A 25,397-nucleotide genomic window follows, 5' to 3' on the forward strand; every position below is an offset into this window, starting at 1 on the left:
TCTTTCAGTCCTCAGATTGATTTCTTGAGAGTTCAGAATGACTTGATATTTATCTAGCTATGTTTGAGGGATAAAGCAAGCTTAGGATCCCCCTGCTTCTCCGTCATCTTAACTCCTTTGCAGAAGCTTTGAAGTAGTCTCACTTGTTTATGTTTTTCCACTGTTGCTTTTGCTTTTGGTGTCAAATCCAAAAAAATCCATAACATGCCTGATATCAAGAAACTTACCACCTATGTTTTCTTCTAGGAGTTTTACATTTCAGGTCTTATATTCAAGTCTTGAATCCATTTGAGTTCTTTTCTGTGAGTGGTATAAAATAGTGGTCCAGTTTCATTCTTTTTGCATGTGGATATCCACTTTTCCAGCACAATTTATTGAAGAGATTCCTTTCACCATTGTATATTCATGGCTCCTCTGCCATACATCAATTAACCAGATATTTATGGGTTTATTTCTGTGCTCTTTCTTTTGTTCCATTGATCAATTTGCCTGTCTTTATACCAATACTATACTGTTTTGATTACTATGACTTTGTAATATAGTTTTAAGTTGTGGAGTGTGATGCCTCCTGCTTTCTTCCTCTTTCTCAAGATTGTGTTGAGTATTCAGGGTCTATTGTGATTCTTTTTTTTTTTTTAGAACATAATGAATCACTTTTATTTCGGTTTGTATCCACATCTCAGCATTTAGTGGCGCTGAACAGAAAAATGGAAAAACGCAGCAATTTGCCAGGAAGTCAAGCCCACCAATTTTGGGGATCTGCTGTGCACACTGAGTTCTTTCTCTATCCCTGCTGAGGACCACGAGATGCAGCAGCACCAAAACCAAAGAATGCACCAAATCCAAGGTTCTTTTTGTTCTGGTTGTCAGATTCCAAACTAGACCCAAATGGATTGTAAGATGACCACATGAGAACCCTGTTTAAAACTTCAATTGTTGGGATCCCTGGGTGGCGCAGTGGTTTAGCGCCTGCCTTTGGCCCAGGGCGCGATCCTGGAGACCCGGGATCGAATCCCACATCGGGCTCCCGGTGCATGGAGCCTGCTTCTCCCTCTGCCTGTGTCTCTGCCTCTCTCGCTCTCTCTGTGTGACTATCATAAATAAATAAAAATTAAAAAAAATTAAAAAAATAAAACTTCAATTGTTAAAAGCAAAAGCAATTACAGGAAAATAAAACAATCATTCAGAGGGATCATGTGTGCTTACAAGTGTCTTCTGTGGCCTTTCTCCAAGTTTTACCACCAAGCACTTTGAGAACTGGCAGGTCTGAGTACCCCGGTGACTGTTCCTTTCACTTTATCAAAACCTGAGATAAAAAACGGCATCAGCTGATGATGAGAGCAGAGGGTGGCAGGGCTGAGGACCCAATATTCATTCCCAGGCTGGTGGAGAGTGAGTAAATGTGGTTCCAAACTAAATGAGGAAAGTCAGAGACTCTTTCCAACCTTACCTGATGGCTTCTGGCCAAAGCAAGGAGGTATTGGGTGGTGATGGTGCAAAAAGGGACTTGAGGAGGAAGGAAAAAGCAGCACCCTTGATTAAGGTGGGGGAGAAGATATGGGGAAAGCCCTGAATTCCTCACCAAAGGCTAATTTCAGAGGGGAGCGGGGGGGCGGGGGGGGGGTTACAATCCATGTTTCACCGGAGGGTGGTCATGGGAAGTGGAGAAAGGATGATAGCTTGGAGGGGGGAGGGCACAATTTAAGACTTTAAAAAAGAAACCAGGGGTGCAGCTGGAGCACCCTTCCACACCCAGCAGTAGTCCAACAGGCTGCGACCTGAAACCTTCACATGTATTCTAGCAAACCACCCCAAGCTGGAGGGCTGTTGCCGGGACAGAGGGGTGGGTGGAGGGAGGGAGGGAGCCAGCAGGAGGAGAAGGGGAGAAGGCAGAGAACCCAGGCCATGATATCAGCAGCAAGGTGATTGTGTGATGTGTCTTTTCACAGTTGAGTTAGATGTGCCCCACCGGTTATGATGGGAAATTGATTCCCATTTAAATTGTTAAATATACTTTCTTGATCCCAGAAGTTCAACTATGTGGACAGCGGTTACAATTGACAGGATGATTTGTTATAGCACAACTTACATATTTCAAATGGACAAAACATTAGTATCGTTTACAGCATCTTAAGATAAATTGCCTTTGAATGGGAGCTTCCTTTCCAGTACTTTTTTTTTTTTTGAGGTCTACAAGACGTATCTAGAAAATGTACTACTGTGGAAAATGAACAGTAATCTGTCTGTTCATATTTTCTATTTCTTTATGATTCAGTCCTTGTGGTTTTATGTTTCTAGTAATTTATCCATTTCTTCTAGGTTTCCAATTTGTTGGTGTATAATTGATCCTTTTTATTTCTGTGATATCAGTTGCAACACCTCATTAATTTCTGTTTTTATTTATTTGAGATCTTTCTTTGTTTTCAGGGTGAGTATAGCTAAAGGCTTGTCAGTTTTCTTTACCTTTTATTTTTTTTTCTTTACCTTTTAAAAGAATCACCCCAGCTTCAATGATCTACTGTCTTTTTATTATCAATTTCATTTATTGCTGTTCTGATCTTAGCTATTTCCTTACTTTTACTAAGCTTGGGCTTCACTGTTCTTTACTTCTTTGAAGTGTAAAGTTAGGTTGTTCATTTGAGATTTTTCTTATTTTTTCTGGTTTTTATCACTATCAGTCTCCCTCCTAGAACTGCTTTTACAGATCCCATAGGATTTTTTAAAATTAAAGCATACTTAACATACAATGTTATATTAGTTTCAGGTGTACAATATAATGATTCAACAATTTTATACATTATTCAGAGCTCATTAAGAAAAGTATACTCTTAATCCCCTTCACGTATTTCACCCATACCCCCACCCACCTCTGCTCTGGCAACCACTCGTTTGCTCTCTGTATTTAAGAGACTGTTTGTCATTTTATTTGTTTGTTCATTTGCTTTGTTTTAAAAATTCCACATATTGGAAATCACATGGTATTTGTCTTTCTCTGTGTGACTTTTTTTTTTTAAAGTAGGCTCCAGGGATCCCTGGGTGGCGCAGCAGTTTAGCGCCTGCCTTTGGCCCAGGGCGCGATCCTGGAGACGCGGGATCGAATCCCACATCGGGCTCCCAGTGCATGGAGCCTGCTTCTCCCTCTGCCTGTGTCTCTGCCTCTCTCTCTCTTTCTCTCTCTCTGTGTGTGTGACTATCATAAGTAAAAATTAAAAAAAAATAAAGTAGGCTCCACACCCAGCATGGAGCCCAATACGGGGCTTGAACTCCCAACTCTGAGATCAAGGCCTGAGCTGAAATCAAGAATTGGACACCTAACTGACTGAGCCAGTCACCCTTGACTGATCTATTTTGTTTAGTTAGCATTATTCCCTCTAGATCCATCCATGTTATTGCAAATGGCAAGATTTCTTTATTTTCTATAATATCTATCTATCTAGCTAGCTAGCTAGCTAGCTAGCTATCATCTATCTATATTTGCATCCCTTGAATAAATGACACTTGATTATGGCAAATGATTTTTTTGTAGTATTCTTAGATTCAGTTTGATAATATTTTGTGGGGGATTTTTGTATCTGTTCATCAGGGATATTGGCCTATAATTTTTGTGTGTGTGTGTCTTTATCTAGTTTTGGTATCAGGATAATGCTGGCATCATAGAATGAATTTGGAAGTTTTACATCCTCTTCTGCTTTTTGGAAGTTTGAGAAGAATAGGTTTTAACTCTTCTGTAAATATTTGGTAGAATTCATCGGTGAAGCCAAACTTTTGTTTGTTGGGAACTTTTGATTACTGATTCAGTTTCATTGCTAGTAATCAGTCTCTCCAAATTTTCTTTCTGATTCAGTTTTGAAAGATTATATGTTTCTAGGAATGTATCCATTTCTTCTAGGTTGTCCAATTTTTTTGGCATGTAATTCCTTATAATATTCTCTTATTATCCTTTGTATTTCTATGGTGTTGTTTATCTCCTCCTTCAACTCTGATTTTATTTATTTAAGTTCTCTCTTTTTCTTCATGACTATGGCTAAAGAGTTATCATTTTTGTTCTTAAAAAAAAACAGCTCCTGGTTTCATTGATGTCTTCCATTGCTTTATAGTCTCTATTTCATTCATTTCTGCTATAATCTTTATTATTTCCTTCCTTCTAGTGGATCACAGATTTGGTTGTTCCTTTTCTAGATCCTTTAGATGTAAAGTTACATTGTTTATTTAAGGGTTTTTTATTTTTTAGGAAAGCCTATATTATTATAATCTTCCCTCTTGGAACAGCTTTTGCTGCATCCCAAAGATTTTGGGTCATTTTGCTTTCATTTTTATTTGCCTCCATGTGTTTTGTGATTTCTTCTTTGATTCTTCATCGACCCTTCATTATTTAGTAGCAAGTTATTTAACCTCATGTATTTGTGTTCTTTTCACATTTTTCTTGTGATTAATTTCAGTGCAAACTCTATCAAAACACCATGGACTTTCTTCAGTGATTTGGAACAAATAATCTTAATATTTGTGTGGAATCAGAAAAGACCCTGAATAGCCAGGGGAATATTGAAAAAGAAAACCAGAGCCAGGGGCATCACAATGCCAGATTTCAAGTTGTACTACAAAGCTGTGATCATCAAGACAGTGTGGTACTGGCACAAAAACAGACACATACATCAATGGAACAGAATAGAGAACCCAGAAATGGGCCCTCAACTCTATGGTCAACTAATATTTGACAAAGCAGGAAAGACTATCCACTGTAAAAAGGACAGTCTCTTCAATAAATGGTGCTGGGAAAATTGGACAGTCACATGCAAAAGAATGAAACTAGACCATTCTCTTGCACCATACACAAAGATAAACTCAAAATGGATGAAAGATCTAAATGTGAGACAAGATTCCATCAAAATCCTAGAGGAGAACACAGGCAACACCCTTTTTGAACCTGGCCATAAGAACTTCTTGCAAGATACATCTATGAAGGCAAGGGAAACAAAAGCAAAAATGAACTACTGTGACTTAATCAAAATTAAAAGCTTCTGCACGGCAAAAGAAACAGTCAACAAAACTAAAAGACAACCTAAAGAATGGGAGAATATATTTGCAAATGACCTATTAGATCAAGGGCTAGTATCCAAGATCTATAAAGAACTTATTAAACTCAACACCAAAGAAACAACAATCCAATCATGAAATGGGCAAAAGACATGAATAGAAATTTCACCAAAGAAAACATACACATGGCCAAGAAGCACATGAGAAAAATACTCTGCATCACTTGCCATCAGGGAAATACAAATCAAAACCAAAATGAGGTATCACCTCATACCAGTGAGAATGTTAACAAGACAGGAAACCACAAATGTTGGAGAGGATGTGAAGAAAGGGAACCCTCTTGCACTGTTGGTGGATACAGGTGCAGTGAAATGGCAGGACACCTGCACCCCAATGTTTATAGCAGCAATGTCCACAATAGCCAAACTGTGGAAGAAGCCTCGGTGTCCGTCGAAAGAGGAATGGATAAAGAAGATGTGGTCTATATATACAATGGAATATTACTCAGCCATTAGAAACAACAAATACCCATCATTTGCTTTAATGTGGATAGAACTGGAGGGTATTATGCTTCGTGAAGTATGTCAATTGGAGAAGGACAAACATTATATGGTCTCATTCATTTGGGGAATATAAAAAATAGTGAAAGGGAATAAAGGGGAAAGGAGAGAAAATGAGTGGGAAATATCAGTGATGGTGACAGAACATGAGAGACACCTAACTCTGGGAAACGAACAAGGGGTGGTGGAAGGGGAGGTGGGTGGGGGGTTGGGATGACTGGGTGATGGGCACTGAGGGGGGCACTTGATGGGATGAGCACTAGGTGTTATACTATATGTTGACAATTTGAACTTCAATAAAAATATACAAAAAATAAAAATTAAATAAAAACTAAAATATTTATTTATTTATTTATTTATTTATTTATTTATTTATTTAATGGTTTCACTCATACAGGGAATATAAAAAATAGTGAAAGGGAATAAAGGGGAAAGGAGAGAAAATGAGTGGGAAATATCAGTGATGGTGACAGAACATGAGAGACACCTAACTCTGGGAAACGAACAAGGGGTGGTGGAAGGGGAGGTGGGTGGGGGGTTGGGGTGACTGGGTGATGGGCACTCATGGGGCGCTTGATGGGATGAGCACTGGGTGTTATACTATATGTTGGTAAATCGAACCCCAATAAAAATACAAAAAAATAAAAATATTTAAATTAAATTAACATGTTATGTATTATTGGTTTCAGAGGTAGAGGTCAACGATTCATCAATCTTATATAATACCCTGTGCTCATTGCATCATGTGCTTTCCTTAATGTTCATCACCCAGTTACCCCATTCCCCTACCCCACCTCCATCCAGCACCCCTTAGTTTGTTTCCTATGATTAAGAGTCTCTTATGGTTTGTCTCTCTCTCAGATTCATTCTAATTTCATACTACTATAGTTGGAAGGCAAACATAATATGGTTTCAATCATTTTGAGTTTATTGAGACTTGTGGCCTAACGTGATCTATTCTGGAGAATGTTCCATGTGCACTTGAAAAGAATGTATGTTCTGCTGTTTTTGAATGGAATGTTCTAAATATATCTATTAGATCCATCTAGTACAATGTGTCATTCAATGCCACTATTTCTTTGTTTATTTTCTGTCTGGATGATGTATCCATTGATATAAGTGGGGGTGTAAAAGTCCTCTATTATTTTATTTTTATCTCTGTCAATTTCTTCCTTTATGTCTGTTAGTGGTGACACTATATATTTAGGTGTTTCCATGTTGGGTGCATAAATATTTATAATTTTTATATTCTCCTCTAGGTTTTTTCTTTTCTCAGTATGTAGTGTCCTTCTTTGTCTCTTGTTACAGTCTTTGTTTTAATGTCTACTTTGTCTGCCATATGTATTGCTACCCAGCTTTCTTTTTGCTTTCATTTACATGATAAATGTTTTCCCATCTCTTCACTTTCAGCTTGAATGTGTCATTAGGTCTGAAGTGAATTTCTTGTAGGCAACATACAGATTGGTCTTGCTTTCTTTCTTTTTTTCTTTTTTAAAAAATGTAATTTTTTTTTATTGGAGTTCGATTTGGCAACATATAGTATAACACCCAGTGCTCATCCTGTCAAGTGCCCCCTCAATGCCCATCACCCAGTCACCCCATCACCTCACTCACCCACCTCCCCTTCCACTACCCCTTGTTCATTTCCTAGAGTTAGGAGTCTCTCATGTTTTGTTGCCCTCTCTGATTTTTCCCACTCATTTTCTCTCCTTTCCCCTATAATCCTTTTCACTAAAATGGTCCTACTTTCTTACCCATTCAGCCCCTCTATGTCTTTTAAATAAAGCATTTGGTTCATTTACATTGAAAGTAATTATTGATAGGTATGCACTTATTGCCAGTTGTCACTTATTTTATGGTGGTTTTTGTAATTCTCTGTTCCTTTCTTTTCTTGCTCTTGTGCCTTGTGTTTTGATGGCTTTGTTTAGTGATATGCTTGGATTCTTTGTCTTTATTTCTTGTGTATCTATTATAGGTTATTGATTTGTGGCTACCATTAGGTTTGTATATAACACTTTTGCACATAGTTGTCTATATCAGGTTGATGGTCACTTAAGCTTGACTTCATTATGGGGCGCCTGGGTGGCTCAGTTGGTTAAGCATCTGTTCTAGCTCGGGTCATGATCCTGGGGTCTTGGGATTGAGCTCCACGTCAGGCTCGCCGCTCCATAGGGAGTCTACTTCTCTCTCACCCACTGCCCCTTCCTCTCCTCATGCTTTCTCTCATAAATAAATAAATAAATAAATAAATAAATAAATAAATCTATCTTTTAAAAAGTTTGAACTCATTAAAAGCACTAAGTTTTTACTCTTCACTTTACATCTTATTTTGTGAATCTTTTGACTGATTTTTATAGATATAATTGACTTTATTCCTTTTGTGCTTCTAAATTTTTTATAGTATTAAAAAATTTTATTGATTTATTCATGAGAGACAGAGAGAGAGAGAGAGGCAGAGATGTAGGCAGAGGGAGAAGTAGGCTCCATGCAGGGAGCCTGATGTGGGACTTGATCCCAGACTCCAGGATCCCACCCTGAGCCAAAGGCAGATGCTCACCTGCTGAACCACCCAGGCATCCCACTGTTTTTATGCTTTAACCTCCATAATGGTTCTCTATGTGATTACTCTACTACTTTTATTATATGCTTGCAGTTACATGTGAAATTTCTTCTTTTCATAATTTTCTTACTCATGATTATGGACTTTTGTTTAACATTTCTTGTAAGGCTAGCTAAATGGTGATGAACTCAGCTTTTTTTTGTCTGGGAGATTCTCTCCTTCTGTTCTGAATGACAGCCCTACTGGGTAGAATATTCTTGTTTGCAGGTTTTCCCCTTTCAGTTTGAATATATCATGCCAGTATTTTCTGGCCTGCAAAGTTTCTTCTGAAAAGTCAGCTAATAGCCTTATGGGGTTTTCCTTGTATGTAACTGTTTTCTCTTTTTCTTTTAAAATTCTTTCTTTATCACTAGTTTTTGCCATTTTAATTATTATGTGTCTCTGTGTGGACCTCCTTGGACTGATTTTGGTGTGGGATGTCTGTGCTGCCTAGATATGGATCTTTGTTTCCTTCCCAGATTAGGGAAGTTTTCAGCTATTATTTCTTCAAATACATTTTCTTCACCCTTTCTCTCTTTTCCTTCTGGGACCCTTATAATGTGAATGTTATTATGTTTGATGATGTCACTGAGTTCCCTTAACCTATTCTAATTTTTCACTATTTTTTGTTTTTGCTATCTTGGTTGGTTGCTTTCAATTACCCTGTTTTCCAGGTCGCTGATCTGTTCCTCTGTCTCCTCTAATCTATTACCAATTCCCTCTAGTTTATTTTTAATTTCAATTATTGAGGTCTTCATCTGTGACTGGTTCTTTTTTATATTTTCTCTTTGCTGAAGATCTCATTGAGATCCTCCACTCATTTCTCAAGTCCAGTAAGTATCTTTATGACCATTACTTTGTATTCGTTATCAGATATATTGCTTATCTTTGTTTCATTTAACTCCTTTGCTGTGGTTTTTTTCTGTTCTTTTTATTTGAGACATATTCCTCTGTCTCCTCATTTTGTTTAACTCTTTGTTTCTGTGTATTTAAGTCAGTTACATCTCCTGATCTTAAAAAGTAATGGCCCTATGAAGAAGAGATTTTTTTTAAAGATTTTTAAAATTTATTTATTCATGAAAGACACACATACACGCACACAGAGGCAGAGACACAGGCAGAGGGAGAAGCAGGCTCCATGCCGGGAGCCTGATGTGGGACTTGATCCCAGGTCTCCAGGATCACACCCTGGGCCAAACGCAGGAGCCAAACTGCTGAGCCACCCTGGGATCCCCTGAAGAAGGGATCTTATGGTGCCCTGCAGCACAATGTCTCCTGTTCATAAGAACCAGCCACTTTGGTGGTGCCTCCTATGTGGGTTGTGTTTGCTCTTTTTTGTGGCTGAGCTCTGTCTGCCTTTAGTTCAATTGGCTGCAATGGCCCACTTTGCCTGTTGTGGGCATACTAGGCAGGGTGTTGGTTTTGGTCCTGTGCTATTAAGAAGCCAGTGTTAGCAATCAGATTAGATGCCTGCCCTCAGCTCATCTACCAGAGCAGTAGTCACACTGCCCTGCAGGACACTCTCCCTGCATTGTCTCCTGAGAAGCTTTTATTGTTGGGCAAGATCTGCAGCCAGGCCAGATGACTGCTCCTAGTCCATCTGCCAGGATTGCAGTTACACATATCAACAAGATACTCTCTCTGCACTGCCAAGTATAAGGTTTGACTGCTGGAACTGTGGGTGTTCTGGTGTGTGTGGTTATCTTTTACTCTCTCCGAGGTAGGAGTCACTTTGGAGTAGTGCTTTTCCCTGCTAGAGCTGCTTGCAAGATGAGATTTAGCAGGAGCTGCTTTGTAGGAACTATTGGTGAGTTGAAAGGGGGCATATCCACAGGAGAATGGGGGTAGAGTGCACAGTGTAAATAAGCTAGCTGAAGATTGTTCTTGCTGGTTCCTGCAAGTTTCCAACTATCTAGGCTGGGGAGGGTGGGAGAGAAGTGGCAGCTGACGGCTCTTCTGTTGTTAGAGAAGTCTCCTAAAGATTCTTGCTTTTCCAGCACATTTTCTGGGATTAGTAAATAAATATTCACTTATAACCCAGGTGCTTCTCAAACTGTTGCTTCTATGCTGTATCTTGGCTGGGTTATTTGTTATGCTGTCCCTTTAACAGTAGAGACCTAGTTTCCTATCACCCTCTGATTCTCCTGGAGCTAAACCCGCTGATTTTTAAAGTACTCATAAATAAGCCCTGCTGATTGTAAAAACTCATGAAGATAATCCCCCCCCCCCGTTTTTCAAAGCTAAATGTTATGGGAACTTGTCTTCCCAGTTTCAGGTCCCCTGTGCCTGGGGTACCTGGTGGTAGGGTCCAATCCTCTCACTTCTCTGTACTTTAGGTGTCTTTTTCATGTGTAGTTAATCTCAACAAGGGTTTGGTTCCCAAGTGTCTCTGCCCCTCTTACCCTTTTCATTGTGGCCTCCTCTCTACAATTAACTGTGGAAGGTCTCTTCTGTCAGTATTTCTGTCATTTTCTAAATTAGTTGCACTGATATGGCTTTAACGTAGTGTGTCTGTGGATGAGGTGATCTCAGGATCCTCCTACAGCACCATTTTCTCAGAATTATGCAAGCTATAAGTTTTGGTACACAGTATTTCCATTTTCATGTGTCTCAAGGTATTTTTTATTTCTTTTATTTTTTATTTTTTTATTGGAGTTGGACTTGCCAACATATAGTATAATACCCAGTGCTTATCCCATCAAGTGCCCCACTCAGTGCCCATCACCCAGTCACCCCAACCCCCCACCCACCGTCCTTTCCATCACCCCTTGTTCGTTTCCCAGAGTTAGGTGTCTCTCATGTTCTGTCACTCTCATGATATTTCCAACTCATTTTCTCTCTTTTCCCCTTTATTCCATTTCACTATTTTTTATATTCCCCAAATGAATGAGACCATATAATGTTTGTCCTTCTCTAATTGACATACTTCACTAAGCATAATACCCTCCAGTTCTATCCACATTGAAGGAAATGATGGGTATTTGTTGTTTCTAACGGCTGAGTAATATTCCATTGTATATATAGACCACATCTTCTTTATCCATTCCTCTTTCTATGGACACCGAGGCTTCTTCCACAGTTTGGCTATTGTGAACATTGCTGCTATAAACACTGGGGTTCAGGTGTCCTGCCATTTCACTGCATCTGTATCTTTGGGGCAAATCCCCAGCAGGGCAATTGCTGGGTCGTAGGGTAGCTCTATTTTTAACTCTTTGAGGAACCTCCACACAGTTTTCCAGAGTGGCTGTACCACTTCACATTCCCACCAACAGTGGGTTCCCCTTTCTCCACATCCTCTCCAACATTTGTTGTTTACTGTCTTGTTAATTTCCACCATTCTCACTGGCGTGAGGTGGTATCTCATTGTGGTTTTGATTTGTATTTCCCTGATGGCAAGGGATGTGGAACATTTCTCATGTGCTTGTTGGCCATGTGTATGTCTTCTCTGGTGAAATTTCTGTTCATGTCTTTTGCCCATTTCATGATTGGATTGTTTGTTTCTTTGCTGTTGAGTTTACTAAGTTCTTTATAGATCTTGGATACTAGCCCTTTATCTGACAGGTCATTTGCAAATATCTTCTCCCATTCTGTAGGTTGTCTTTTAGTTTTGTTGGCTGTTTCTTTTGTTGTGCAGAAGCTTTTTATCTTGATCAAGTCCCAATAATTTATTTTTTTAATTTCTTCTTTGACCAATTGGTTGTTCAGTAGTATGTTGTTTAATATCCACATATTTGGTTTTTCCAGTTTTCTCCCTGTAAGTGATTACTAATTTCATACCATTGTGGTCATAAAAGATGCTTTATATGATGTCAATCTTTTAAAATTTATTAAGACTAGTTTTGTTGTCTAATATATGATCTATCCTGGAGAATGGTCTATGTATATTTGAGAATATTCTGTTGCTTTTGGATGAAATGTCCTGTATATATCTATTAAATCCATCTAGTGTAATGTGTCATTTAATGCCAATGTTTCTGTATTAATCTTCTGTCTGGATAATCTATCTATTGATGACAGTGGAGTATTTAAATTCCCTAATATTGTGTTGCTGTGCATTTTGCCCTTAGGTATTCCCATGCTGATGCATAAATATTTACAAATGTTATATTCTCTTGTTGGATTGTCTCCTTTATCATCACATAATGACCTTGTTGTCTCTTATTAGAGTTTTTGTTTTAAAGTCTATTTTGTCTAATATAACTACCCCTCCTCTTTTTGGTTTCAATTTGCATGGAATATCTTTTTCCATCCCTTCACTTTCAGTCTATGTGTATCATTATATCTGAAGTGAGTCTCTTATAGGTAAGATATAACTGGGTCTTTTTTTTTTAATATCCATCCAGTCACTCTATGTGTTTTGATTTGAGAATTTAATTCATTTATATTTAAGGTAATTATTGATAGGTATGTAATTCCTATTTTGTTCATTGTTTTTTGGCTGTTTTGTAGTTCTCCTGTTCCTTTCTTCTCTTGCTCTCTTCCTTTATGCTTTGAAGATTTACTGTAGTGGTATACTTATATTCCTTTCTCTTTATCTTTTGTGTATCTACTAAGGTTATTGCTTTGTGGTTACCATGAGGCTTACATATAACAACTTTTGTAGCAGTCTGTTTTAAGTTGATAATAATTAAGTTTGCATTATAAATCTCTATATTTTACTCTCCCCATGTTTTATGTTTTTGATATCATAATTTACATCTTTTTATGTCATGTATCACCTATCAAATTATAGTTATAATTGCTTTTATTTTAAAAAAACTATTTTTATATGTTTAGACATTATAAAAATGTCTATTTTAAAAAATATTTTATGTATTTATTCAAAAGGTACACACACACACACAGAGGCAGAGATATAGTTACAGGGAGGAGAAGCAGGATCCCTGCAGGGAGGCAAAGTGGAACTTGATTTCAGGACTCTGGGATCATGCTCTGAGCCAAAGGCAGATGCTCAAACACTGAGTTACCCAGGCATCCCTATAGTTTCTTTTAATACTTTTGTCTTTTAACCTTCATACTAGCTTTATAAGTAATTTACCAACTTTACAGTTAGATTATTCTGAATTTTACAATATATTTACCATTTCCTGTGAGATTTATATTTTTCATTTGTTTTCCTCTTACTAATTAGTGTCCTTTAATTTCAGTTTAAAGACGTCTCTTTAACATTTCTTTTTTTAGAGGTGAGAAGGGGCAGAGGGAGAGAGAAAACCTCAAGCAAGCTCCATACCCAGCACAGAGCTGGATGTGGGGTTTAATCTCACAACCCTGAGATCATGACCTAAGCTGAAAACAACAGTTGGATGTTTCACAATAACCAAAATATGGAAAGAGCCAAATGTCCATCGACAGATGAATGGGAAAAAAAGATAAAAGATATATACACTATGAAATATTACTCAGCTATCAAAAAGAATGAAATCTTGCCATCTGCATGAACGTGGATAGAACTAGAGGGTATTATGCTAAGCAAAATAAGTCAGTCAGAGAAAGAAATAATACCATATGATTTCACTCATATGTGGAATTTAAGAAACAAAACAGATGGACATAGGGGAAGGGAAGGAAAAATAAAATAAGATGAAAATAGAGAGGGAGGCAAACCATAAGAGGCTCTTAAATCTAGGAAACAAACAGCATTGCTGGAGGGGAGGTGAATGGAGAGAAGAGGTAATTGGGTGATGGGAGTTAAGGAGGGCACTTGATGTAATGGGCACTGGCTATTATATGCAGCTGATGAATGACTAAATTCCACCTCTGAAACTAATAATAAAAAAGGCGTTGGTCTCTTAACTAACTGAGCCACCCAGATGTCACCCCTTTAACATTTCTTATAAGGCCAGTAGAGTGGTCATGTACTTGTTTAGCTTTTATTTGAAAAACTCTATCTCTCCTCCCATTCTGATTGACAGTGCTGTGTAGAGTATTATTTGGAAGTCTTTTTAAAAAATATTTTATTTATTTATTAGAGAGAGAAAGAGAGAGCACGAGCAGAAGGAAGAGGCAGAGGGAGAAGCAGGTTCCCTGCTGAGCAACGAGCCTGATGTCGGGCTTAATCCCAGGACTCCAGGATCATGATCTTAGCTGAAGGCAGACGCTTAACAGACTAAGAAACCCAGGCACCCCTGGAAGATTTTTTTTCTCTCAGCATTTTGAATATATTGTTCCACTCACTTCTGGCCTGCAAATTTTGCTGAAAAAATCTGCTATAGTTTATGGGGGTTCCATTATCATGACAAGTTATTTTTCTCTTCTTGCTTTTAACATTTGTTTCTTGTCTTTAACATTTGATATTTTAATTATAATGTGTCTTTATGTGGGCCTCTTGGGTTCATTTTATGTGCAACTCTCTGGATTTCCTGTATCTGATGTCTGTTTCCTTTCCCAGGTTAGGAAAGTTTTCAGCCATTATTTCTTCAAATAAGTTTTCTGCCTCTTCTCTATCTTCTCCTTCTATAATGAGAACTATATAATGAGAATGTTGGTTCACTTGATGTTGTCTTATAGTTTCTTTAGCTATCTTCATGTTTGTTCATTCTTTTCTTTTGCTGCTCTGAGTGAGTTACACTACCCTGTCTTTGAATCCACTGATCTTTTCTTCTGCTTCATCTAGTCTATGTTGAATCCCTCTAGTGTATTTTTCAGTTCAGTTATTGTATTCTTCAGTTCTGTGACTTCTATTTGCTATTTTCTTATATTTTCCTTCTTTTATTATTAGGTATAATCAACATACAACCTTATATTAGTTTTAGGTGTACAGCATAATAATTTGATATTTAAACACATGGTGATATAATCATCACAATAAGTCTAGTTAACTTCTGTCACCATACATAGTTACAGAATCTTTTTCTTGTGATGAGAACTTTTAAGATCTACTCTCTTAGCAACTTTCCAATATGTAATGTAGTATGATTAACTATAGTTATCATATTGTACATTACATCCCATAAATTATTTCAGAGCTGGAAGTTTAGTATAAACTTCCCATTACCCACTTCACACTATCCTCACGTTGGCAACTACCAATCTATTCTCTGTATCTATGAGCTTGGTTTTTTCTTTTTTTAAGATTTCACATATAAGTGAGATCATATGGCAGTTGTTTTTCTCTGACTTATTTTACTTAGCAAAATGTCCTCAAGGTCCATCCATGTTTTTGCATATGGCAAGATTTTTTTATTCCATACAAATTTTGGGCCTACTTGTTCTAGTTCTGTGAAAAATGCCATTGGAATTTTGATGGAGATTGCATTAAATCTATAGATTACACTGGGTAGTATGGACACCTTAACAATATTAATTTTTCCAGTCCATTAGCACAGACTATTTTTCCATTTATTTGTTTCTTCTTCATTTTTATATGTTTTTTTTGTTGAAGTTCTCATTGTGTTCATTCTCCTGAGCTTGATGAGCATCTTTATGGTCATTGTTTTGAACTCTTTTTTTCTACGGATTTTATTTCTTTATTTGAGAGAGAGTGAGAGTGCACAAGCGGGGGAGGGGCAGAGGAAGAAGCAGAGTCCCCACTGAATAGGGAGCTTGATGTGGGCCTCAATCCCAGGACCCTGAGGATCAAGACCTGAGCTGAACGCAGATGCTTAACTGATTGAACCATCCAGGTGCCCCTATTTTGAACTCTACCAGATAAGACATTTCATTAAGGGCTTTTTTCTGATGTATTATCTTGTTCTTTTATTTAGAATATATTCTTTTGTTTCTTCATTTTCCTTCACTCTCTGCATTGATTTCTATCAATTAAATAACCACTACTCTCAGTCAAGGGTGTGGCCTTGTGTAGGGGATGGACCTTATTGAACCCTGCCCTAGTTTTTGGTTGTCTCTCAAATTTTTGTGATTGTCTAAATAGCCTATTTTATTTCCAGTGGCTGCCAGTAATTGAGGGTGTGCCAAGACATTTCAGGGTCCCAAAGGGGAGGATTTCAATCAGCATCTAGTTCAGGTGATTAGAAGCCAGACCCTTAAACATCAGCTTTTAAAGTATGCAAATATGTAGCTCTGTGGGACTGCAGGCATATGTCCCACTGGCCACCAGAGCTGGGAGACCTAGAAGTGCTCCCTGTATGGCAGTTGCAAATATTGGTGTGCTAGACAAGTGTGCAAGCTCCTTTTTGGGTGGCACTGGTAACCTAGAGCAAGTCAGAAGGAGAGTGCAAATGGCATCCACGGGCTTTCATCCTCAGAGAGCATCATAGTAGGGTCCTAGATGTATGCCAAGCCAGAAGCTTGCCCTTCAGTCTGAAACTCCAGGACAAACAAATAGGCCTCTTTTCAGTCTGCTGTCTGTGCTGTGCACTGCTTATGGTATTTGTCCAGGAACCCTCTCTCCACTTGTTACAGTCCCATAGGACCCAGGAATGCAAGCCCTCCTTGCCAGTAGATCCAGGTAATAAAGGGGCATCACCTGGGCAGCAGTTGCAAAAAACTGGCATACCAGATGCATATAAAAGTTCCTCTCTGGGAGATACTGGCACTCTGGAATGCTGCAGAAAGATAGCGCCAAGTTGGTGCCTATCCTCATAGGTCTCCAAAAAAGTACTACAGTGGGCCCTTAGATATGTGTTTAATTAGAAGCCTGCCCTTAAGGCCATAATTTTGAAGACATGCTAAGAGTCCTCTTTACAGTAACACTGGATTCCTCATACTGTTGCCTCTTGCTGTATCCTGGGTGTGGTAGCTACGTAAGAACTCTCTCTCCATTGGTTACAGTTCTTGGGACCTACACTCACTGGCCACCAGATCTGTATGATCTAGAGATATCCCCTGGGGACAGCTGCAAAAATTGGGGTGCCTGATGAGGGTCCAAGCTCCTTTCCAGGAGAAACTGATGAGCAAAGTAGAAGGACCCAAAGTCTTCTAAAAGGAAGCTCATACTTCAGTTTCTTCTTGTCTAGAATAATCAGTTTGACAGGAGCATATAAAAGTTAAAGTCTAGGAGCACCTGAATGGTTCAGTCGGGTAAGCATCTGCCTTCAGCTCAGGTCATGATCCCAGGGTTCTGGGAGCAAGCCCCATGTCGGGGGTTCCTGCTTGGCAGGGATTCTGCTTCTCCCTCTCTTTCTGCCCCTACCTCTTACTCTCCCTCGGTCTCAAATACATGAATAAAATCTTTGGAAAAAAATAAAAGTTAAGGTCTAAATCAGAGTTTCTCAACCTTGGCACTATTGATAATTTGGTCCAGATAGTTATTTGGCGCTGTCTTATGCATTATAGGAGGTTTAGCAGAATCTCAGGCCTCTACTTACTATAATCCCATAGCACACCCTCTCTCCCCAAGTTGTAACAATAAAAAATGTCTCCAGATATTGTTAAATGTTTCCTATGGGTTGGGCAAAAATCACCCCCAGTTAAGAACTATGGTTTAGAAGCATGGTAGTATTGTAGTTAAAAATACAGCTTTTGCAGAATTATGTATGAATCAAGACTCTTTCTACTTACTGGCTGCATGACCTTGAGCAAATCATCTTACTTTTTTCATCTGTAAATGGGGACAATGAGGCCTAGTTTGTTGTAAGGATTAAATGAGACCACGTATACAAAACACTTTGTACATTGTGGCAATAGTAATGGTGTTAATATTATTAACCATTATTAATTAACAAAGATTACAAGTTCCCAGGAAATAGTGAATGAGAAAGGGAGAAGTTTTCTTAGGGTAGACTCAGAATTTAATTTTTTAATTGCCTATACTGTTATAACAGAATTCAGCTTTTCCCATTTGCTAGTAGACTTCACCAATTAAGAACCATTAAAGATGAGAGTCAAGTCTTTTTCTCTAAGACTCCATAGCCATATCTGGAAAGGTAAGATACTGAGCTCTATACTATGTAATCTGCATAATCTATTTTGGGGCAAGGATCTCTGAGATTTCTATTTATGTGTAGGCACATAGTTTAACTCCACCCCTTCTCTAGAAGTTAAGTTCTCTAAGTATCAAAGAGATGAGAAGAGTCTTACCGTAGAATTACACCAGAGACATCGGAAGTCTTGAAGTCTTTGGTAACTGCCACAGTTTTCATGACATACTGCACACTGAGAACTGACAGATATGTTTCCTTCTACCCATTGATGAGGCATAGTTTTCTGAAGGGCAAAAAAAAAAGATAAGATGTAGAAGTTAGAGATATAAGGAGAGAAAGGGCCAGCTGGAGTAACTATACTACCCCATGGAGGACATTTAGGTTCTTCGTGGTCCTGCCTTCCCCACTCCAATGCTAGCAAGTGATGATAGCTGGAATTGGGGGGCTTTCATTCTTCTAGATTGGTTGGATTGTAGGCCTAGTGAGGAAGTCTACTTGGGTTGTATGGAGACAGGAAGAAGTGCTTCTTCCCCTGAGTATCCTGGCTAAAAAAGAGATTGGAAAGAGTGGCTTTAAGAGAAGATGGCTGGTACTTACTACTTCATCTGCAGGCATGAGGAGGTCATCAGTAATAGACAAAGTATTCCATTTGCAATCTTTACTTGCTCTCAAAGCACATAGTTTGTGAGATTTCACTTTGCACACTATGAAAAAAGGAAGAAAAAAGATGGATGTGAATCTGGTGACAGTGAAGATTCTAAGGCCCTTCCCTAAGCTTCTCTGAAAGTTAGAATTTAGATGCATCTAAATAGTTCTGACCCATCTCCAAAAGCCTATTTCTTATATTATCTAGTTCCTTTTTATTTTTACTGACTAAATTTTATGCTATCTGACTTGAATGGAAACTGATGGCAAAAATGAGGTGATTTCTGTTACTCCAACTCTTGTGATCATGTTGTCCAACCCTCTCAGACCCAACCCTCCATTTAAATCATGAGAATTTTCCCTCATGCCAGCTTCCTCCCATCTCTTTACTTCAGTCTGTTAAGTGTCAGAATTAACCTTACAGTAGAGTCGATGACCTAGTATGAGTCAATGACGCTAAAGCCACATGAGCTCCTTCACCCCTATCTCCATCCACTGGGATCCATTTCCTAAAGTAATCAGAAAGGTACCTTCACAGATGATGACATTTGTAGATAAGGCAGGAATGCTCTCCCGACAGACGTTGCAGTGCTGGGTCCTGGGGCTGTGACTGGAGTACCAATAGTGCATTCCAACAAGGAAAGGGTTGTTTTCTGCTGCAGGTATCTAAAATAAGTCAAAGAGAAGCGAGAATAGAGAGTTAATCACAGAGACATATTAGAAAATCTGCTACTAAGTCTGAAATTGCCTGTTAGATGTCAGAGGTGTGAAGAAGAAGGCTGAATATTGGAGCCAATACCTAACAAATCTCTCACCTCCAATTTTTCTCTCAGTGGTTTTGGAAAGGGAAAAAGAATAGGGATGTAGATCCTGCAATTGGAGCTGGAGACAGGAGCAATGATCTCTATACTGCTTGGCCAAACCACTGTATTGGTTTAGTCTAAGCAAAGTTAGTTCTGTCAGTGTTGGCTTTGGTTCTCTTTGAGTAGACAGCTAAAGGAGGTGGTTAATTGGAAATACCATGATAATCCAAGTCATTTGGCCAGGCAAGAAAGGGAGGAGGCAGGGATCTCTGACTTTGGGCTAAGGATGGTTAAAGAAATGCTTTAAGTATCTCTTGGAGATATACATTCCCCTTCCTGGCCTTACTGCTGGCAGGTAAGCAGAGTAGTACATTGCTTGGACAACAGTTTCATCTCAGGGGCTTCTTGGCCCCAGCATTTTTCCCCTGAATGCTACATTCTGATTACCTGTAGGAGTTTCCTGGCTAATCAATTTAATTCATTCAAAGTTCGTTAAAGAAATGTTTACTGAGTAACTACTATGTGTTTAGCACCTTTTAAGGCATTGGAGCTATATGAATAAGACAAAGTCCCTGCCCTCATGAAATGATATTCTATTTGGTGTCCTATTTCATGGTATTGAATTTGACATTTACTGTTAACCTGCCTGTAAATGCTGCATTTGTTTATCACAGCCTGACTGTTCATGATTGTGGGGAAGGCAGAGGGTATATCAGCAACTAGTTTGGGGGTTGAAAGGAGAAAGGAAAGGGTGGGCATCAAAAACTGCCAAGTTTGTTCTGGGTGTGCATTCTGTGGGACTCTTCTACCTTTTCTCTAATTCCTATGAATGTTTGATTTTTTCCCCTCTATGCCTTCCTCTCAAGTGTAGACATAGGTGTACACATTTAGCTTTTTGTTCTTGACAATAAATAATGGATTATATTTATAATAGGTAGGGTTTGTAAAGGTCTAACAATGCTTTAAAAAGAACAATATATTCTCCCTGATGCCAGCTGACAGTGGTCCATTATATATACAGAGAGCTATTGAGGATTCTAGCACGTTAAGTATTCAGCCTTGATTAATTTAGAGGAATTAGCCATTTAAACCATAGCCTATACATGGCACTCTGATCCCTCCTTCCCCCTTCTGTCATGCTGATCATGTGCTGCTGTTGGATTGACTAGGAAGCTTCCAGAGGAAAAGCTACTTTGATGAGCTAAAAGCTCACCTGATTTGACATCACTTTGTGACTGCAATATTTCTTGCATGCTTAGACCCTGACAAAGCAAAAAGAAAATCAGAGTAGATGGTGAAGAGTCCCGAGGAAGTGACAAAGTCTTGGCTTTGGCAGTCTGAGCTCCCAACACCTTTCTACTTCTCAAGCCACTAAATTATAACTCTACAAGTATGTTCCTACCTTCCTTCCAAACTCCTTTCCTCCTCCAGTAGTTACTAAGACAACTTTGTGTCTTATGACCTGAGTCAAAGGCAGATACTTCACCTACTGAGACACCCAGGTGCCCAAAGTTTGACTATTTTAGATTGCACATATAAGTGAGATCATGCAGTATTTGCCTGTGTTTGGCTTATCTATGATACAAGGCACTGGAGCCATACAGATAAATGATCCAAATTTCTTGCCTCCAGGGAGTTCATAGTCTAGTGGAGGAGACAACTTCCAAAACATATCATTTCATTACAGAATCACAAGTGAGCTCTCCTACAATGTGTAAGGTTCAGTCCATTCCAGAACTATTAGCAAAAAGTCACCAGAATTTGAAGATCTGGGAAATTATTAGTCTACATATATTGCAAAACATGAGAAAATGTGATCTGGAGAGAGCACTCAGAGTGTGGCTGGACAGAGTGTGGCACTCAGTTTGCTGGAGGGATTAGATGTGTGACACATGGATCCAATAAATATCTCAGCAGAAACATTGCTAGCTTGTACTGAAGGGTCAGACATAGGACCAAATGAAGAAAGACTCTCAGACTTTGGAGATTCTATAGGCAGAAAACAGGTTGATAGAGTTACTGGGCTGTGAACATGTGTATTCTTCAACAAAATGGAAAAATGACTCCAAGGGGGCTCAGAGGTCAGCAGAGATGCTGAGGGTGGCTCAGAGGCCAGAGGTGCTACCCTGCCACCACAGATCCAGACAGTGCTGGTCAGGGAGCAGGGGCTCAATATCAGGACCCCAGGATCATGACCTGAGTCAAAGGCAGATACTTCACCTACTGAGACACCCAGGTGCCCAAAGTTTGACTATTTTAGATTGCACATATAAGTGAGATCATGCAGTATTTGCCTGTGTTTGGCTTATTTAATTTAAAATAATGTACTCCAGGTTCATCCATGTTGTTGCAACTGGCAGAATTTCCTCTCTTTATTTTTTTAAAGATTTATTTATTTTAGAAAGAAAGTGAGCAAAGGAGAGGGGGAGGGGCAGAGGGAGAAGAAGAGAGAGTCTTAAGATCTCTTAAGTATTAAGATCTCACGACTCTGAGATCATAACCTGAGCTGAAACCAAGAGTCCAATGCTTAACTGACTGCACCACAGGTGCCCTGAATTTCCTCCTTTTTAAAAGGCTGAATAATATTCCATTGTGTGTGTGTGTGTGTGTGTGTGTGTGTGTGCATTCTTTATCCATTCATCTTTTGAGGGACATTTAGGTTGTTTCCATATTTTGGCTATTGTATATAATGCTGAAATAAATATGGGAATACTGATATCTCTTTGAGATCTCAATTTCATTTCCTTTGGCTATATATCCAGTAGTGGGAATGCTGGAACACAGGAGAGTTCTATTTAAAATTTTTTGAGGAATATCTGTTTTCCATAGTGACTGCATCAACTTACATTCTCACTAACAGTACATAAGGGTTTCCTTTCCTCCCTAACTTCACCCACATTTGTTATCTTGTCTTTTTGATAATAGCAACTCTGAGTTGAGATGATATATAATCTGTGCTTTTCTAAAAATTCCAGTGTAGTTGATATACAGTGTTATATTAGTTTCAGGTATATAATATAGTGATTCAACAATTCTATACATCATCGAGTGCTCATCATGACTAAAAAAAAGTGCAATTAAAGTGCAATCTTCAATACCCATCATGGGGATGGGTAAAATAGATAAAATATCTTTGTGGTTTTGATTTGCATTAGTGATGATTAGTGATGTTGAACACCTTTTCATGTACTTGTTAACCATTTTTATGTCTTTGGAAAAATGTCTATATAGATCCCTTGCCCATTTTAAAATCATGAATTGGGCAAAAGATATGAACAGAAATTTCACCAAAGAAGACATGCACATGGCTAACAAGCCCATGAGAAAATGCTCTGCACCACTTGCCATCAGGGAAATACAAATCAAATCTACTATGAGATCCCACCTCACACCAGTGAGAATGGCGAAAATTAACAAAATGGAAAACAACAAATGTTGGAGTGGATGTGGAGAAAGCAGAACCTTCTTGCACTGATGGTGGGAATGTGAAGTGGTAAGACACTCTGGAAAACTGTGTGGAGGTTCCTCAAAGAGTTAAAAGTAGAGCTACCTTATGGCTCAGCAATTGCACTACTGGGGATTTACCCCAAAGATACAGATGTAGTGAAAAACACCTGCACCTCAGTGTTTATAGCAGTAAAATCCACAATAGCCAAACTGTATAAGGAGTCCCAGTGTCCATCAAAATATGAATGGATAAAGAAGCTGTGGTCTATATATACAATGGAATATTACTCAGCCTTTAGAAATGACGAATACCCAACATTTGCTTCAATGTGGATAGAACTGGAGGGTATTATGCTGAGTGAAGTAAGTCAACCAGAGAGGGATAAACAGTATATGGTTACTCATATGGGGAATATAAAAAAAATAGTGAAAGAGATGATAGGGAAAAAGAGAGAAGATGAGTGGGAAAAATCATGACAAAACATGAGAGACTCCTAACTCTGGGAAACAAACAAGGGGTAGTGAAAGAGGAGGTGGGTGGGGATTGGGGTGACTGGGTGATAGGCACTGAGGGGGGCACTTGATGAGATGAGCAGTGGGTGTTATACTATATGTTGGCAAATTGAACCCCAATAAAAATATACAAAAAATTAGTTCATTGTTTATTATTATAAACCTGGTAGATTGTTGTATGTTGATTTTGCATTCTGCAATTTTACAGAATCCATTTATTAGTTCTAACAATTTTGTTGAGGCTTCAAGTGCCCATCAATAGAAGAATGGATAAGAATGAACAATGGAATATTATTCACTCATTAAAAAAATGAAATCTTGCCATTGCAACAATATGGAGGGAGCTAGAGAGTGTAATGCTAAGCTAAATAATTTAGTCAGAGAAAGACAAATACCATATCATTTCATTCATATGTTGAATTTAAGAAACAAAACAAAGAAACAAAGGAAAAAGTGAGAGAGAAATAAAGAAACAGACTCTTAACTATATAGAGAACAAATTGATAGTTACCAGAGGGGAGATGGGTGGGAAATGGGTTAAGTAGGTGAAGGGGCTTAAGGGAGGCACTTGTGATAATGAGCACTGGGTGATGTATGGAGGTGTTGAATCACTATATTGTATCAATGAAACTAATATAACACTGTATTTTAACTACATTGGAATTAAAATTAAAGCTTAAAAATTTGTTAATTCTTTCAGTTTTCCTATGTATATGATTGTATCATCTGCAGACAGACACAATTTTTGTTTTTCTCAAGATACTTTAAAATTCCCTTTGGATGTCCTCTCTCACCCAATGGTTGTTCAAAACCATACTATTTAGGGGTACCTGGCTGCCTTGGTCAAAAGAGCATCTGACTCTTGATCTTGGGGTTGTGAGCTTGAGCCCCACGTTGGGTGTAGAAAGTACATAAATGAATAAATAAAAATATTTTTTAAAAAGATTGTGCTGTTTAGTTTCCATGTATTCATGAATTTCCCCATTTTCTTGATGTTATTTATTTCTATTTCATTCCATTATGGTCAGAAGAGATACTTACTTAGAATGATTTCTATTTTCTGAAATTTGTTAAGACTTGTTTTGTGGCATAGCATTTTATCTCTCCTGGAGGATGTTCCATGAACCCTTGGAAAAAATGTGTCTTCTGATGCTGTTGGGTGGAAATTTCTGTATATGTTAGTTAGGCCCATTTGGCGAATAGTATTATTCAAGTCAACTATTTGTTGATTTTCTATCTGCTTGTTCTATACATTATTGTAAGTACAGTATTGTAGTTCCGTACAATTATTGTATTGATGTCAATTTCTGCTTTCAGATCTCTCATTATTTGCTTTATGTATTTAGGTACATCAATTGACTACATATATTTTTATAATTGTTATATATTCCTGTTGAATTGACCCTTTTATCATTATATAATGCCCTTCTTTGTCTCTAAAAACAGTTTTCATCTTTTTAAAAAGATTCTATTTATTTATTCATGAGAGACACACAGAGGCAGGCAGAGGCAGAGGCAGAGGGAGAAGCAGGCTCCTCTCAGGGAGCCTGATGTGGGACTGGATCCCAGAACCTGGAATCACTACCTGAGGCAAAGGCTCAGCCACCCAGGTGCCCCCAGTTTTAGTCTTAAAGTATATTTTGTCTGATATAAATATAGCTATTCTTGCTTTATCTTGATTACCATCTGCATAAAATATCTATTTTCAGGGGATCCCTGGGTGGCTCAGCGGTTTAGCGCCTGCCTTTGGCCCAGGGCGCGATCCTGGAGTCTCGGGATCGAGTCCCGAGTCGGGCTTCCGGCATGGAGCCTGCTTCTCCCTCTTGTGTCACTGCCTCTCTCTCTCTCTCTTTCTATGTCTATCATAAATAAATAAATAAATAAATAAATAAATAAATAAATAAATAAATAAATAAACCTTTTAAAAAATCTATTTTCATTCCTTCACTGTCAGCCCATGATTTCTTTAACTCTA

At 38.4% G+C, this 25,397-nt stretch overlaps 1 protein-coding gene across 1 annotated transcript in view; it reads right to left on the minus strand.

Moving 5' to 3' along the window:
- DGKK (diacylglycerol kinase kappa) overlaps window positions 1–20,687 on the minus strand; it is a 97,687-nt gene extending 77,000 nt beyond the window's left edge. Inside the window, exons 1-4 of the mRNA XM_038588790.1 lie at window positions 20,676–20,687; window positions 19,190–19,325; window positions 18,612–18,718; window positions 18,172–18,297 (exon numbers count right to left, since the gene is read on the minus strand). Coding sequence (XP_038444718.1) covers window positions 18,172–18,297; window positions 18,612–18,718; window positions 19,190–19,325; window positions 20,676–20,687 — 381 coding nt within the window. The remainder of the gene's footprint in view (window positions 1–18,171; window positions 18,298–18,611; window positions 18,719–19,189; window positions 19,326–20,675) is intronic.
- Window positions 20,688–25,397: the final 4,710 nt, after the last annotated feature.

The sequence above is a fragment of the Canis lupus genome, chromosome X, assembly GCF_011100685.1.
Source record: "Canis lupus familiaris isolate Mischka breed German Shepherd chromosome X, alternate assembly UU_Cfam_GSD_1.0, whole genome shotgun sequence".
Classification (NCBI taxonomy): domain Eukaryota; kingdom Metazoa; phylum Chordata; class Mammalia; order Carnivora; family Canidae; genus Canis; species Canis lupus.